General features: G+C 37.2%; 1 protein-coding gene across 1 annotated transcript in view; it reads right to left on the bottom strand.

The window, feature by feature from the left end:
- FAF2 (Fas associated factor family member 2) overlaps nt 1-17,343 on the bottom strand; it is a 60,528-nt gene that overhangs the window by 9,531 nt on the left and 33,654 nt on the right. Inside the window, exons 2-5 of the mRNA XM_036884755.2 lie at nt 11,917-11,985; nt 6,094-6,228; nt 4,088-4,164; nt 1,441-1,579 (exon numbers count right to left, since the gene is read on the bottom strand). Coding sequence (XP_036740650.2) covers nt 1,441-1,579; nt 4,088-4,164; nt 6,094-6,228; nt 11,917-11,985 — 420 coding nt within the window. The remainder of the gene's footprint in view (nt 1-1,440; nt 1,580-4,087; nt 4,165-6,093; nt 6,229-11,916; nt 11,986-17,343) is intronic.

Raw genomic sequence — 17,343 nt, 5'->3', positions numbered from 1 at the left:
CATTTTTCTCCCTAAAGAAAGTCCATGCTAACAAGCTTTAATGAGAAGATTTTAGTGTAAGGATTCAAATCATATTAGGCACATGAGAGTAGACAGGCTGACACAAAGTGCCCAGCAAATCACAGAAAAGCCAGCTATTTCCACAATCTGAAAGAAGACAAAAACAGGAGAATCTGACCATGGAAAAGGGAAGGGGAATTGTGCCATTTCACAGCTACAACATCCTTGTAAATAAAAAGTGCCGTGAAGATGAGCTTGATCCCAGGCCACCTGGCAAGCAGGGATGAGGGACCTGGGACCCAAAGGCATTTTAAAAGCACAGGGTTTAAAAGCTCTTCAAACATAAGGCTACTATCCAAGATTCCTGTGTATGTTTTAACATTTGCATAATCCTGCACAAATTAGAATTCAATTAACATTTCCTAAATGATCAATGGTTTTCTGCCCTCAGATCACAACAGAGGATGCATGAAAGGTGCTCATCTTATTCATGTGTGCATCTCAAGCATTGAGCACAGTGCTTGGCATAGAATAGGGGCTTAATGCTTATTCAGTAAGGGCCAGTAAGGAGACTATGAGAAAAAGCAGATGTGGGAGATTTAAGCAGAAAGCAAGAATAAGCATTTTTCTTTCTCCAGATAGTTTCAGAAATCCTACAGGCTGCAAAATGGAACCCTTTGGCCTATACCCACAGTATTATTTCTGCATTTTACTCTAGAAACTAGAGTTATGCTTAACACCCATAAGAAACCTTCATTTTCGCATGCTGAGAGACTACCAGGTCAAAGGTCTATGTGGCTTGGGTTGACTGAGATATGCTGCCTTGAGTCTACGGTCTATGCCCTTATTCAATTCTGTGAGGGACCAAAGAAGACTTAGGCTTTGCCTTCAAGGGGCTTAAGGTCTGGTACAGGAGATAAGACAAACACAAACACCTGTAACATAGAGAATGTGAAATTGCTTTGTTTTTTTTGTTAAAGCTATAAAAGCAGAAAAGGAGAAATTAGTATTTTAGATTGCAAGGTATGCCAGGGTAGGGCAAATTAATCAGGAAAGGGTATAAGAAGGGAGTGACATGAGCTGGTTGAAGGATGGGCAAGATTCCAATTAGCAAAAATGTGAGGAAGGCATTCCAGGTGGAGGGAACAGCATAAGCAAAAATAAAAGCACAGAGGTTGGAAAGTAGAGTATGTTCAGGAAATGGCTTAGCTGGAGCCAAGCATATGTGGAAACAAGTCATGCAGGAAAGACCTCAAAAGGAAGTTGGGATTAGATCAAGGAGGGCCCAGCTAAAAGGTTTGGTCTTTTTCTTCTATAAACAGTGAAGAGCTATTTCAGGTTTTTGAGTAAAACAATGATATGATCAGTGTTGGGCTATGCTTTCCCTTGTGGATAGAATCATATCAGCAAATTGGCATCTATATGGTTTGTGGCACTGACCTGGCTGTACGTTCCCTGGTAGAAGACAGGGTGTGCCCTCCCATATTTCTCTTCAAAAGAGTGCATAAATGAAACAATGTCCCCAACAGGGTCAGTGACCCGGCTGCGAGGGTCAGGCCGTATAAAACGAAGAGCAAACCTGGGGAGGAAGGAATAAATATCACATGAATTGGCTTACTGTAGTGCATATGAAGTGGGCCAATCTGTAAAGATTCCTGTAACTGAGCCAGAGGCATGGCAGCAAAGGAAGGTAAATGGTCTGTGAGCTGACCATCAAACACGAGAGCTGATTCTACCCCATAAGCTGCAAAGCAGCAAGTGTTGTTCCACTGCCTGTTCAAGAATGCAAACTACTAGGATTTTAAATTCCAACAATGGGCTGAGAGCCTTTTGCAAAAAATTTAGGGTTAGAAGCACAGGGAAACGAAGACACAATATCCAAAAAGATCATGGGTCAGGCTGTTCACCCAGACTCTAGAATGACACTAATAGAGCAGCCACTATCCATAAGTGGCTATCTAAATTAAAATAAAAATTAAGAGAAATACAATAAAAAATTCAGTTCCTCAGTCACTCTAAGCACATTAAGTGCTCAACAACCACATATGGTTAACGGCTTCCACACTGGACAGTGCAAATACAAAATGTTTCCACTATCACAGAAGTTCTACTGGACAGTGCTGCTCCAGAACAGAGCTCTGTCTTTTCTGGTTGTCCTACTTGCCTCTCCACTTTTCTGCTCTCCTGGGGTTTTGAATGTTTAGTGCATACTCCCAAGCTATTCAAAATTATGAACAGGCTTCAAACCCAAACCTTCAGCCATGATTTACTTGCTTTTCAAGAGGCAAGCAAATTCTGCTTAATGATTTATGGCTGATGGCATCCACGGAGGAGGTTATAAAATTGGTTTAGAGTCCACTGGCAGATGTGGAGACCTGGCAACTACTGGAAGGCTAAGGATGGTACCACACATCTGTTTCTAAAGAGCCCATCTTTGTATAGCAGCATTTATTTATCCTTTGGGCATTCCCAGAAGGCAATGGGGCAGAGGCTTGATAAGTCAATGTGCTACATAACATTACACAAGTTGCTTGGATGATACAGCTGCATTAAAATTAGTAACACATGCCATGCATATTTTTCCCAAAGAAGCAAACAATATTCATATACTTGAGGAATATTCAGCACAGAAAAGGTGACTAAACTATGATATTTTCCTTACCAAATCTCAAGCCAATTCCTTATCCCCTCAACAAATCCCCCTTGTGTATACAATTTCACTTGGAATTTCTCCTGAGTAATCAAATTAAATTAATTGACACAAACATTCCAGAACAAACTGAAAAGAAATATAAGAAGGTGTGTATGTGGGGGAGTGTTAGAACTCCTTTAAAAGACTGGTGTTTTGATAACTTTCTCAGTAAATGAGTATTTTAGGATTATTATCTTATTCTTTTTAAGTTTTCAAATTTTGATGAATCAATGGATAAAGGCTTTAACTTCGTTTCTTATTACAATATATTCACATGACCTATATGACTCAGGACAATCAGCTTTTTAAAAACATAGAGATGTCAACTCAGTCTTCGTTATGACTTTAAAGGTTTTTATATACTTAATCTTAAATAGAACAGGGATGGAAAGAGTGCTGAAATGGTTTCTTGGTGAACCATTAAGAACTTTGCTAAAGCAAGGAAGCCATTAGGCAGGCTGTCTCATATAACACCAAGCAGCCACGGTAAAGGTACTGCCTGATTCTTGTACTTCTGCAGTGGCTGGGTCTTCCTTCACCTCCAGCATTTGCTCCCTAGAGCAAGGCAAAGGCTACCCAATATTGGGAGGGAGGTATAGGTTGCCCTCTATGCAAGGCCTAGACCACATAGTCTAGCTCCACCTGTTGACATGGATCCCCATGAACATTCTAATTCCCCATAAAGCCTAGGTGTAGGTTCATCTACTACTCAGCTCTAGACCAGACACCCCAAGACTGATGTACCAGCAACAGGGGCCCTCTTGACAATTTCTAGCCCTGGCCCTCTGTAGCTTCCAGTGCTGAGCTCTCTAAATGGTACATGAAGGAAGCGAGAAGAAAGGTGGAGGTGTGAAGCAAGGGGATATACACATGGAAGAATCCTAGTGTCAGCAATGAATGGGTTGCCAGGGTAGAGGGAAATGTATAGAAGTGTCCAGAGAGTTAAACTTTTGAGGGAGGGATCTAGAGAAATGTGGGTAATCTCAGAACTAGGGAATTTGTTGGGATTGTAAGTAGTCAGATGGAATTAGACAGTTTAGGGTAAAAGGAGTGTGAAGCTAGTAGATAATGATGGTTAGAAAGGAAAGAGTGTGAAGACTAGGGAATGTGGAGTTAACAAACATGGTGGGAGGAGGGAGGATAACATAAATGTAGGTAGACTGTTGAAAATGATAGGCAAGACTACTTTAAAACAATTGCATTTCACAATACCTGTTGTTATGTTTGAACAATTTTAAATGTTTTCATACTATATTAACAGACTGTTCAGGAAGAGTATTCAATCTGATGACAAATTGGCAAGTCAAAATTGACAGAGCATAAACTTTATTCTGGTCTGTTTCATCTCACAAGTCTATCCTGTTTTTACTAATACATAAATACAATGGTACATACCTAAATATATCAAGTATTGTGTAATAGGTAAACCGGAATGGAAGCATTATCAAGTAATAACCCCAACCAAGCAGCCCCTGAAATTCCAAAAACAAAGTTAGATAACATTTCTCAATCCCTAATATCTTACAAAATAGCTAGTTCAGATTCGTACACTTTTTTGTTCTTTTAAGTCATTTCTCCTGCTGCAATCCAGGGTCCTTTTCCAGGGTACCTCATCCTTCTTAAGACCAAACTGCCTTTGATCTCATTTCATCAATGCTATCATAGTTTTCTTTTATTACATAATTTTTAAATTTAAAGCTACTTTAACACTTTTTTTTGCAGGTACTTATATTAGTTGCCAAATTCAATTACAAGTTTTCCTCCCCAAATGATATCCTTTCTTCACTTTTTAGATTTATAGATTAAAATGTGGTATATAAAAATAGCAAGAAAGATAACCACTCTTACTACCTTGGTCATTTGTATATTATAAATTCCCATATAGCTGCTAATCTTAGTTATAATGCTAATTATTATTTTAACAAAATTGATTATTGCTATTATTAACTAGCACATACATAGGGTGCTATAGTTTTTTTAAATTAAAGTATCATTGATATACAATCTTAGGTTTCACATGAACAACACTATAGTTTTAACATTCACCCTATATTATCAAGTCCTCATCCCTCACCCCCCACTGCAGTCACTGTCTATCAGTGTAGTAAGATGCTACAGAGTCATTACTTGTCTTCTCCATATTGTACTGCCTTCCCTGTGACCTATCTATATTGTGACTGTGGATTATAGTGCCCCTTAATCCCCTTCTCCCCTCCCCAACCGTAACCACTAGTTCCTTCTTGGGTCTGTGACTCTGCTGCTATTTTGTTCCTTCAGTTTTGCTTTTTATTTTTATATTCCACAAATGAGTAAAGTCATGCGGTACTTGTCTTTCTCCGCCTGGTTTATTTCACTGAGCATAATAATAGGGCACTATAGTTTACAAAGCATTTCTTCTATATCACATTGTATTAGATATCTGAGACTCTCCCTGCGTCCATGGCCAGGGAGCTCTGGAGCCCCATGGTGGACACTAGGGTCCCAAACACCAAGTCAGGCCCCAAACAAACTAAGGAAACACTGGCCATATACAGAACTACTCCTTGAGTCTCATAATTGCTCTAGTAATCTGCGCTCTTCTACTTCACAATACCCTAAAACGACCACTTTGATAGTCCATTTAAAAAATGCTGTCAGATAACTCCACAAAAGGTATGAAGATGGAGTAAATTCTAACTGCTGCAAGGTTAATGGGAGTTCTTTCTTGGAATCCTAAATCCAACAGGTGAGTGTAACTCCAAGGACAAGAAAGAGAAACTCCAAAAGTTCTCTAGAGTTCTTTATCAGCATACACATCTGACTTCTCTAATTAAGACTGAGAACAATCTGAAGGGGGAGGCTGGCTCTTTATTCATCTCTGGATTCCCAACAGCAAGATATACCAGACATGTAGTAGCACTCTTAAACTCCTGTTAAATTTAACTGAACCACCTCCTTTCTATTCTAATTCTATTCTATTTCTATCCTTCAAGACTAATTTCAAAAATATCACGATTGTCCCCACAAAGATTCCTTCCTAGAAGTAGCTTAAAATTAAGTAAAATAAAGCAACAAAGAACTCAGTAAACATTCTAACTTAAAAACAGAAGCTCTATTAAACATGTAGCAAACATTTTTAGACATGTAAATAAACCTACTACTCTGTGCTCAAAACAAGGCACAGAAAACGATTCAAATAACTAGCAAAGAACCAGGGGAAAAAAAGGATAGTTATTATATGGATTCATTCAGAGATGAAGGAAAAAGGATAAAATGCAATACACCTATCAAGGAGCCAGGTCTAGCTAACAGGTTTACAATAAGAGTATTTCTTTTGCTCCTTCCAGATAAAGATCAACATAACCAAGTGAATGGACTTATACAATAAAAAAGGGGGAAATTCCAGCTATACAATAACTTGCCCTTGGTTGTGGTCTTGAGACAACATAGCTGTAGATTCTGTGGTCAGCTGTATTAACCTGCAGGGGTCGGGATGGAGGTGGGTTGAAAACACTTGGTACACCCTCTTGCTCATTCAGTCTGTCCTGTACAGCAGCCTGAGGAAGGAAACAGCAGCAAGAATATCAGCAAGGCTTAAATCAATCCAAAGGCAAATACAAGGCAACCACTGCTTGGTGTTTCAAAATAAGTCACCCAATGCACGCATCTTTACAGACCTTTACCTTGCTGTGGTGGGATGCAGTGTGGGTGATGGCTCCAGAATGCATACACAATACAGGAGAGTCCAAGGAACTTGTCTGGAAGCTCCATTTATGTGGCAGGCATGCTGCTTTTATGCAGAAGGTGTTATTTAGGGTAGCTAGGATACACAGTGCTCACTGTACCAGCCTAAGGAAAGCCATCCACAGAGAATACAACTAAACAGCACTTCTAGAGCTGTGCAATGCAGCAGTGCTGATGGATGGTCCTTGATGAAGGGTGTGGGTAAAATTGTAATATTTCCAGAATATCTCGCCTGGCTTTAGTGCATATGCATATCAACAGGCATTCCTCAGAGGTGGAGAGGAACAGTTCATCTCCATATCAATGGGCAATTACCTGGGCAACCGAGGGCTTACCTGAACCTGAGAGGTTAGGGGGAGGGCTGGTTTGCTTCTGCCCAAGCAGGAAAGAGAAATGGCCCCAGACCGCAGTTTGTAAGCAATAAACGGGTTTTAAACTTTATTTCTCCCTTTGACTGATTTCAGTTTTAGAGGTACTTTGCCCCAGGATTTCCTCTCCCCAGAGTTACAAAGGGCTTAGCTTTGGAATACAGAAACTTAGGTCTGAATCCCAGCTCTACCATTTAGAAAAATTACTTGGCTTATGTTTCTATATATATTTTAAATATATAGCAATATTTCTAAGGGTTAATTTGAAAATTTAATGAAATGATCATACATAAAGATCCTAACCCAACTTCTGGCAGACAGATGATATTCAGTAAAAATTATCATTCCTTTCTTAACTCTGGCCCTGAGAACAGATTATTTGTCCCCATGTACTAAAAAATTTGGCCTTACCCAGAGGGGTCTCATTTTTTGCCTTTGGCTTCTGGGAGATAATCTATGTCACTTCTGATAGAAGTGTCCTTTTTTTACTGGATTTCAGGGTGGGGACTAGCCACCCCAGAAAGACCAACCATGTGATTTAGGATGGGAACTTTGGATAATGCAATATCAGTTGACCTGGAGGCTAAGAGTCGAATCACCAGGCAACCAATCAAATCAATCATGCCTCTGTAATGAAGCCCAATGAAAACTCTGGATATTGAAGAAAAGGTAAGCTTCCCTGTTTGGCAGTACTTTATGCATATTGTCATAATCTATGCCAGAAGGGTGGCGTGCCCTGATACCATGAGAGATGAATATAGAAACTTAGTGTTTGGAACTCAAGTCTCTGTTCCATGTGTCGCTTCCTTTAGCTGATTTTAATCTGTGTCCTCTCCTTGTAAAACTGTAACCCTGAGTATAACAGCTTTGAGTGAGCCCTTCTAGTGAATTATCAAACCTGAGGGGGATTTTAGGATCCCCCTACACTGCAGGTCGTGTCAGCAGTGAGCATTGTCTTGTGTACCCTTTAACCTTAACAGTTGGTTCTGGACTTCGCAGAGTGGCCAACTCCAGGTAGCCATCTAATTTTCATGTTTTTGAGTGTTAAGGCACAATTCAATGGGAAAGAAGTCTCACCAAATAGTGCTGGGACGACTGGATAGCCACATGCCAAAGAATGAAGTTGAACCCCTAAATCTAACTATATACAAAAATAAACTTAAAATACATGAAAGGCCCAAATGTAAGAGCTGAAATTATAAAACTCCTAAAAGAGAACATAGGTAAAAATCTTCATGACCGTGGATTAGGCAATGGTTTCTTAGATATATGACAGCAAAAGCAAAAAAGGAAAAACTAGATAAATTTGACTTCATCAAAATTGAAAACTTTTGTGCATCAAAGGACACTATCAAGAAAGTCAAAAGACAACCCACTGAATGAGAGAAAGTATTTATAAATCATATATCTGATAAGGCCTAGTACCTAGAATATATAAAGAAGTCTTACAGCTCATTAAAAGCACAAACAACCCAATTTAAAAATGGGCAAGGCAAAGGTCTTGCATTTCTCCAAAGAAGATATACAAATGACCAACAAATAGATGAAAAGATGCCCCACATCATTACTATCAGAAAAACACAAATCAAAATCATAAGATACTACTTCACATCCACTAGAAGGCTCTAACATGAAGGATATTCCCAAGTGTTGGTGAGGATGTGGAGAAACTGGAACCGTCACACACTATTGTTGGGAATGTAAAACAGTGTAGGCTCTCTGGAAACAGTCTGGCAAATCTTCAAACGATACAAGAGTTGCCATATAACTCAGCAATTCTACTCCTAGGTGTATTACCCAAGAGAAATGAAAATGTACATTCACACAAAAACTTGTACACTAACTAATGTTTACTCCAACATTACTGACACAAAAGTGGAAACAACCCAAACATCTATCAACTGATGAATGGATAAAGATATTGTGGCATATTGATACAGGGGACTATTATTTGACAATAAAAAGGAATGAAATACTGCTAATATACTATGACATCAATAAACCCTGAAAACATTGTGCTAAGTGAAATAAGCCATACACAAAAGGATAAATACTGTCTGGTTCCACTCATATGAGGTATCCAGAACAGTCAAATTTGAAAGAGACAGAAAGGATTGTGACTCCTTGAAGTTTGGGGGGAGGATAATGGGAATTGTTTAACAGGTACAGTTTCAGTTTGAGATGAAGAAGTTCTTAAGAAGGATAGTGGTAATGGCTGCACAACAATGTAAATGTACTTAATACCACTAAATTGTATACTTTGGTAAACTTTATGTTATGTATATTTTACTACAACACAAAAAAAGGAATGAAGTACTGCTATATGCTACAACATAGGTGAACCTTGAAAACATATTAAGTGAAAGAAGCCAGTCACAACAGACCACATACTCTGATACCACTTACATGAAAGTCCAGGAAAGGGAAATAGATAAACATTTGGTTAGTAGTTGTTTAGGGATGGTGAGGATTATTAGGAAGGTAAGAGCTAAAGGGTATGAGCTTTCTTTTTGGGGTCATGTTCTCAATATTCTAAACATTTTTGGGAAAATGTTTTAAAACTTTGGTAATGGCTATACAACTCTGAATATATTAAAAACTACTGCATTTCACATTCTAAATGGATAAATTGGTGTGTGAATTACACAGCAATAAAGCTGTTATTTAAAAAACAACTGATAGCAATTGTTGTCAATTAAAAACTAAAGCTTTGTCAGCCTCAGTGCAATAGGCAGCGCGTCAGTCTCATAAAAACTAAAGCTTTAATTTTTCACAACAGATTAAAGGCATAGAAGATATGAAAATCCAGTTATTTTCTATTAAGCCAGACATTAAGAAGATTTGCAAAAACTTATGTTAACCTTTAATGAGTTTATTATTTCTTAAAAGGAATAAACTAAGAAAATGTTGAGTTTTATTTCAGTTTGGAAAAAATCAAGACATTGTTATTATCGCCATGTTGGGTATAGGACTGAGAAATAAGAGGTAGGAAGGTGACTTGAGTGGGATTTTTTTTTGTATTTCATCTTAGGCTTTGTTTGAACTTTTTAAAACTAAAATTATATTTATATATTTTTATATTATTTTTATGAGTTCTTAACAGACTAAAGTGAAAAAAACTGTAAATACAGCACAACATCATTGGTGTAACAATAAAATTAAAGGTAAATCTAAATAGCTCTATAAACCAACATCAAAAGCCTGAAATTAAACTAGCTATCCATGAAGTGGTGGGATTAAGGGTGAACATTTCTTCTTTATGCTTTTTTGAATTCTATGTGTGGGTGCACACATATACATGAGTATTTTTGTAACACGCATTTAATATTATACCAGATAACTGCAAACCAATAAAGAAAGCAAGCAGGGGTGGCAATATAATAAATCAAACTAGTTAAAGCAAAAAGCACCATCTGATATTAACAAAAGACATTACAAGAAAGTTCTAACAGCACTTGTCTTTATGTGTCAAATAAAATAGCCAAATTATATAAAAATCAGAGTGTCTCCCCACAAAATAGACAGAGAATTTACTAATGTATTTTATTTGTATGATGTCAAATCAAGATGCTAAAAAAAACATAAACCTACAGAAGTTAAAAATAGATTTTTAATAGATAAAAACAACAGGAAAAATGAACTGATAAATATAAGAACTTTTTATAAACAAAGAATAAAATAAACCAGTCTCCAAAAAAGGAAGACAAACATAAAAGAAACAATGAGAAGAGGGAATAATAGAAGATATACAGAAGACATGCTACACTATATAGCCTATGCTAAAAAATGTGAAAATCTCTAAGACAAAAGCATTTTCTCAGAAAGCTTACCAAGAAAGATTTAGGAAACACAGGTTATAAAAGATGAAGAAAACATGAAAAAAGTAATAGAGAATTGACAGAAACAAGTTTTTAAATGCTTTCTTTCGTATCTATGCAATTTATGCTTCTCAATTCATTTAATAAGTTAGTCATTTCATAAAACCAGCATATACTTGAAATCAAAATCTACCAAGGAAACAGCAAAAAGTATCATACAGAGCAACTCTGCCTGAAATGCATTTCCCCACATATTTGCACATTTGTCACTCCTTTTCATCATTCAAGTGTCAGCTTAAACACAACCTCCTCAGAAACATCTTTTCTGACCACCCCATTTAAAGTAACTTCCAGATATTATGTTGTACTTCCTATACTCATCTTGTTCATAGTATTTATTACAAAATGAAACTGTTCAGAATTAAGCTCCATGAGAGTAGGGTCTATCTTATTTGCTTATACTGTTCTGGTATAATGTCAGAACCTAGAATTTAACTGCTTAAAAATATGTGTTGAATAACTAACTGAAGAATATATTTTTAAAAATCTATCACCCTATTCCAATAACATATCATAATTAAAACATGTAATTTCAAAAGAGATCAAAAGGGTGTTGATAAAATTCAACACACAATCCTGATATAAACATTTAACATACCAAGAATGGAAGAACAGTCAACAGATATTTAGTGAGCTTCTGATGTGCTAGGATCAGTTTTAGTTGCTGGGAATACAGCAGTTAACACAACTGGAAAAAAAAATCTTTGCTAGCAGTCACAGAGCTTACATTCCAGTGGAGCTACCTCAAAACCACCACCACCATTGCACTTGATAATAAAACATCAGAGGCATTACAGTGAGGACAGGCTGTTTGCTATCCATTATTAATTAACATTGTTTTGAAGTTCTAGCCAATTCCATGATCAAGTAAATGAAACAAAAGATCTACATACTGAAAGAAATCAATGAATTGCAGATGATACAACTACCTAAAGAAAAAAAAAACACCTGTAAAATATGCATTAAGAAGGTTCACATTAAGGTATCCAGTTACAAACCAAGTATGTTTTCCCAAAGAGCCATTAAGAAGATATAAAGGAGGGGCACTATACTCAGAGACTTGGTCACTATCTTTTCTTTCATAAGCTTTAATCATAAGCTTCACCTTTCCCATACCTTTTTTTAATGACTGAAGAGTTGTAAATGTGCAAAAAATCTGTTGAGAGAAAAGATTTCTGCTGTGGACAACTATGTGTCTTTGATTTCTTATCAAACTAGGGGAGAAAAAAAAAGCTCAGAATGAATCGTATTATACCTCTATGTTCCAGTTATGCTGTTCCAAGGTATGGCGACATTGATCCATAGATTCTATGCCAGTCAAATCCTGCAAAGAAGGAAAAAACAAGTTACTTCAGGAAAAACCGATAGTATAAATGTAGACACTTTTACCCCTAAAAGAATACTGCTGGGAAAATACACTAACAAGTGTTGAAGGTGCATGTTCAAGTATGGTAAGACTTCACTATTCAGAAATTATCCAGGCAGTAATAGTAGATATCATCCCATACAACAAAAAAATGAGAACTTATCTTTTAAACTTTGAGGCTTCCACTTAAGATTGTTGATTAAAATAAATTACTCCTTTCAAATTCTAGTTTGAAAAATTAAAGATTTTTTTCAACTACTGGCTCCAGCAAAATATTCTTTAATGATAAACAAGTATTCTGTTTATAATACATAATAATATTATAATGCAGGTTTCCTGCAAAATGTAATGCCTTCATTAATTTACATTATTTTACCCATTGGCATATAATTGAGATTATAATATGCAATGTGTAAAACTTTTTAGTAAAGAGTCTGTATTTCAGGTGTTTCCCTGAAGTAAGTATTTTCCCTACCCCTTTCCCCCTTCTCAGGTTTCACTTTGTCTCAGACCAAAGCTCCTCCTCTGGCTCTTCTTCTATCCCTCCAAATGCAAGAATTTCCCTAAGGATGTGTTCTCCGTTTCTGTTCCCTCTATACCTCTCTTACTGGCAATCTCATTTAATACTCAGCCTTCAATCACCCTTTCTTCTCAGATGACTCCTACCTTAATTTCTCAATTTGCCATATTTTCTGAAGTTTAGTAGCACATTTTCAACTGCATATTCAACATTTCCACCTAGATGTGGCAGCTACCCCAAATGCATCATTTAAACCATTACGTGTGTTAAAGACACCACCACCCTCCAAATATACAAGCAAAGATGTTATCTGGAACCTAGGCCTCATCTTTTGAGTACTCTACCCCTTGAACTTCATCAGTAATCAAGTTCTGACCATATTCTGTAGTACATCTGTAACCACATTTCCATTTTCACAGCTTCTTTCAACAATCAAGCTTTTCTAACACTTCAAGTGAATTACCAAAATAATTACTCTGCCTCCTTCTAACTCTTCTCTAGTGTGTGTGCGCACATGCATATGTGTGCATGCATGTGTGTTACTCCTCTGCTCAAAACTTTGGTTGATTGGTAATAAATTTCAAAATCCTTAATTTGGCACTCAAGTATTCCTTTAATGTGGCCCCAACTTAGCTTCCTGGCTTTCTAGATTATTTTCTCACTATTTCCCTTAAAGGAATCCAATACTCAACAAATCTAACAGTTGGTATGTACGTCTAATGGCCAGAATTTCCAGAGCTAAATCCTACACTTCCTTCAGGTCTAATACAAAAACCAATTCCATCCATCCCTTCTTTCATGCAGCTATTGTCTATTTTGTGCATTACTTACAACATCCAAGACATATAAAGATGAATACAATACAGTCTCATCTTTTAAGAAATCCTCTTAGTAACCAGCAAGAAACAAAAAAAAAAAAGACACTGATCTCCATCTGGCAAGAATGTGCTTAACATGCAAATTAAGTCAGGAGCCTGAGGTTCTTGCCTCGATTCGAGATCCTGTGACCATGGACCAGACACATTTTAACTCTGGATTTTAGGTTCCTTTAGGTTCAACATGAGGCATTTAATTTGGACTAGATAGCCTTTCCAGAGCTCAAAATAAAAATACTGAAGCTTGAATTCTTCAGGTATGCAATTGTTTTGTTTTGCTTTTAATTATCAAGCTAGTAACATTTTTAAAGAAAACTTTTAAAGTACTGTAAAAACTGCAGTATTAAAATGGAAAGTTCTGTTAAGAACTCTAGAGCTCTATTAAGAACCACTGGCACTGATAGCTTTAATAGTCTGGATGTTAGTTCCTGGCCATTCCAGGACTCTTAACTAGTTCGGCTATATTGCCTTCTGGCTTATAATAGGCTTCCTCTTACCTTCCAATTTCCTTCTAGCCACAGAAGAAGACTGGGATGTCTGGGGTTCTGCACTCTCTGTCACCCTAGTCCTTTAAGAATTATTTTTACCTCCTTCCCAGGGTGTGAATGACCACCCATCTTTAAACACTAAAATTGTTTTCCACCTCTCTTTTGCACCTATTATTTCCTACCTTCTATTATGATTATTCATAATCATTTGCAGCCTTATCAGGGGTTATAGGCTCCTTGAGAGCAATGTCTGTGATCTGTCTCTGTATATTGCTGCTCCCCAGTACCTAGCTACAGTAACAGCTTAACAAGCTGCAGAAAAAGTTAGCCCCAAGTTAAAAGACCTTTCCATATAAGCTTTGATGGTCATTGCTATGAACTGAAATCCTCTAGACATTTTCACCAAAATGTCTTATTGTACCTCAACGCCCTCAGCTTTTTAAACTCCAAATGTTCTGACTAGATGCTAAGATGGCAGTTAAACACACAAATGTGCAGTATCTTCCTGGAGATCAGTAAGTCAGGGATGGAACCCAGGAATCAGTGTTTTTTCTCAAAAGCTCCTCAGCTGACTCTAATCCCAGCCAGGCTGGGAAATCCATGGTATTGTACAATTCTATGTAGGACCAGAGATTAATTATAAGTCACTTATTAAAATAACTGGTATGTGTGTTTTTTTTAAAAGGTTATAAACATCGTAGGACAATCACGGTAATTGCACGTCTTCATTACACTGAACTACTTAATCCAATTTGCAAGCAAAACCCTTTTGTAAGAAGAGAATCAGGGTGAGCTGGAAGTACAGCTGACCAAGCCTGCTTTTAATCACTACTGATGAGTATAAAACATGCACCAAGAATAAACAATGCTGGGCACACCCAGGACAAGACTACTCATTCATATATCCAAGAGATCCAGTATTCTAGATATCCAGGATACAGAGTCCCTGCTTTATGTTTGTATTACGTTTGTATCCTACTAGAGGGAGATTAACCAAAAAGAAAAAACAACCCAAGTAAGAGCAAGTAAATGAACAGAATTTTAGGATGGGGGATTCCTTTGGATTGGGTGCTAAAGGAAGGCCTCTCCAAGGAGGTATTTCAGCTGGTACAATTTGAGCAACAAAATAAAGTAGTAATAGATTACAATTCAACATACAAAACAAACATCCATGAGTCTATATAGATACAAATACATGACTGAATAAATAAATGGCAGACAGCAGACAAACATCCTGGGCAGAATTCCAAACAATTATGTAGATACTTGCTTCAAGGAGGGAGAAAGTAACTCCTCACTTCTTTACATGTGGGCTATGCACAGTGAGTCCTTCCTACCTCTGCCAAGTGATCTACATGATAAATGCCAACATGGTAAACCACGTCAATAGTACGTACCCTTGGTAAGATATAATGTCATTTCTGTATTTGGATTCAGAACCCATGCAGGTGGTGGCAAGACAACTGGCTTTGGCATGATTTACAAGTCTTCAGATTATGCAAAGAAAAATGAACCTGAACATGGACTCACAAGACAAGGACTGTATCAGAAAAAGACCTCAAGAAAACAGCAAAAGGAACTCAAGAACAGAATGAAGACGATCAGGGGGACTGGAAAAGTCAATGTTGGTGCTGGCAAAAAGTGAGCTGGAGATTGGACAACAAACAGGAGTAAAGGTCCTGTGCTGATTTGACCTGTGGTGACTGCAGATTTTTCATGAGAGGATTAATAAACTAAGAACTTTTATGTGGGGGAAAAAAGCATTGATGTTGGTTTATTTATTATGATAAATGGGCTTTAGTTAATAATGTATCAATATTGGTTTATTAATATGACAAATGTACCAAACTAATAATGTAAGGCGTTAATAGGGAACACTGAATGCAGATTATGTGGCAGGTCTGTGTAATATTTTTGCAATTTTTCTGTAAATCTACATCTATTCTAAAATAAAAAGTTTATTTAGCAAGTGAAAAAACAAACTAAAACTGGAGTGAGGAGGATTTCTGAGACAGAATAAGCTTGGTAAATTGGCAGATAAGGTCTGAGATGTAGGCAGGGGAGAGAACATTTGCCTAGCACAGTTTCTCAACCTTACTTGAATTATCAGAAGCACCTATGGGGAATATATAGCTGCCCAGACATTCCCCACCCCACCCCCACCCCCACCCCCAAGCAATTTAATCAAATTCCCTGAATGTGTCATTTAATAAGAATTAGGAAAACTGTTAAAATCATTTTGCTTACCTTCATGAGAAAATTTTTTTTTCTGGTAAAGTGTTTTAAAAGATTACAGGACACTGTGGAAACAGACTGCCAAACAAAGATAAATGCACTCTTATCACGATGCTAACTAACTGCACTGTGTGGGAAAGGACTGCCTGACCCCAGTGCTGGCCAGCAGAATGACTAGTGATCTAGCCAAAGTATCAAATGCAAAACAAGCTGAACTCATTTGGCACTTATTTTATGAAAATAGTTGTACTCATAGGCCAAACAGGGTTGTTGACCTGGGTTTTCTCTGAGTTTTGTATTTTTGAAAAATCTAGTCTAATTTAGGCAAAGAAAGTGTAAATACTAGAGAAAGGAAGGTTTCCCTGTGATCCCAGCTGCTATTAATACAACTGGTTTATATTTTAGTGTATTTCTTAGTTCCCTGCACTCTTAAGAAAATTTTAGGTTTTGATTCACCCTCCTTTCCAATCTCTCTTTCTTGCATACAGAGGGATCTGGTTAATGGGCTTGCTTCTCCTTTCTAGACTGTAAGCATCTTGTGAAGAGTCCATTCACCTTTGCTTTTTGGAGGACTCCAGTAGTGCTGTCTCTCCTGGCTTGAGAATCAATCTCTCCACCCCACACTTTGCGCTAACCAAATCCATCCCACATCACTGTATACAGTCAAGGTTTGGGGAGCTTTCTCTAATTTTTCTTGTCTGTGAGACTCCTCTCTCCTAGATATGTACAATTTTGAGCACTCTTACTCATTACAGCAAGTACTCCCTTATGCATTTTAATGGTCAATGATATTCCAATTGGCTAAAACAATTCTTATAGATGTTACAGTTGTTTCTGATTTTCTGCTATTAAAATAGCACCTTGACCAACATTTCTGTTCATGAAGCTTCTCCATATTTAGGACTTTGCCTCTTATGATTCAGTTAAAATTATGGGTTACTAAATATGCATATTTTTCAAGTTCTTGATACATATTGCCAAATTACACTTTCAAAGGACTATTCCAATTTACATTGAAATCTACTGCTTTCAATGTGAGTCAAAAAAGCATATTTAGATCAAGCTAAATTGTCTCAAGCCAATAATTCATTCCCATTTAAGTGCCAATGTGAGTTCTCCAATGCCAGCTTTGTTCGAAAGAAAGAGTACTGCAATATTGGCTGGAGATGTTGCATTAGCTTTGCTACCAGTTCTTTCC

Source organism: Manis pentadactyla, chromosome 2 (assembly GCF_030020395.1).
Source record: "Manis pentadactyla isolate mManPen7 chromosome 2, mManPen7.hap1, whole genome shotgun sequence".
NCBI classification, from domain to species: Eukaryota; Metazoa; Chordata; class Mammalia; order Pholidota; family Manidae; genus Manis; species Manis pentadactyla.
The sequence above is the reverse complement of the archived record's forward strand: the minus strand, read 5'-3'. Positions and strand labels throughout refer to the sequence as shown.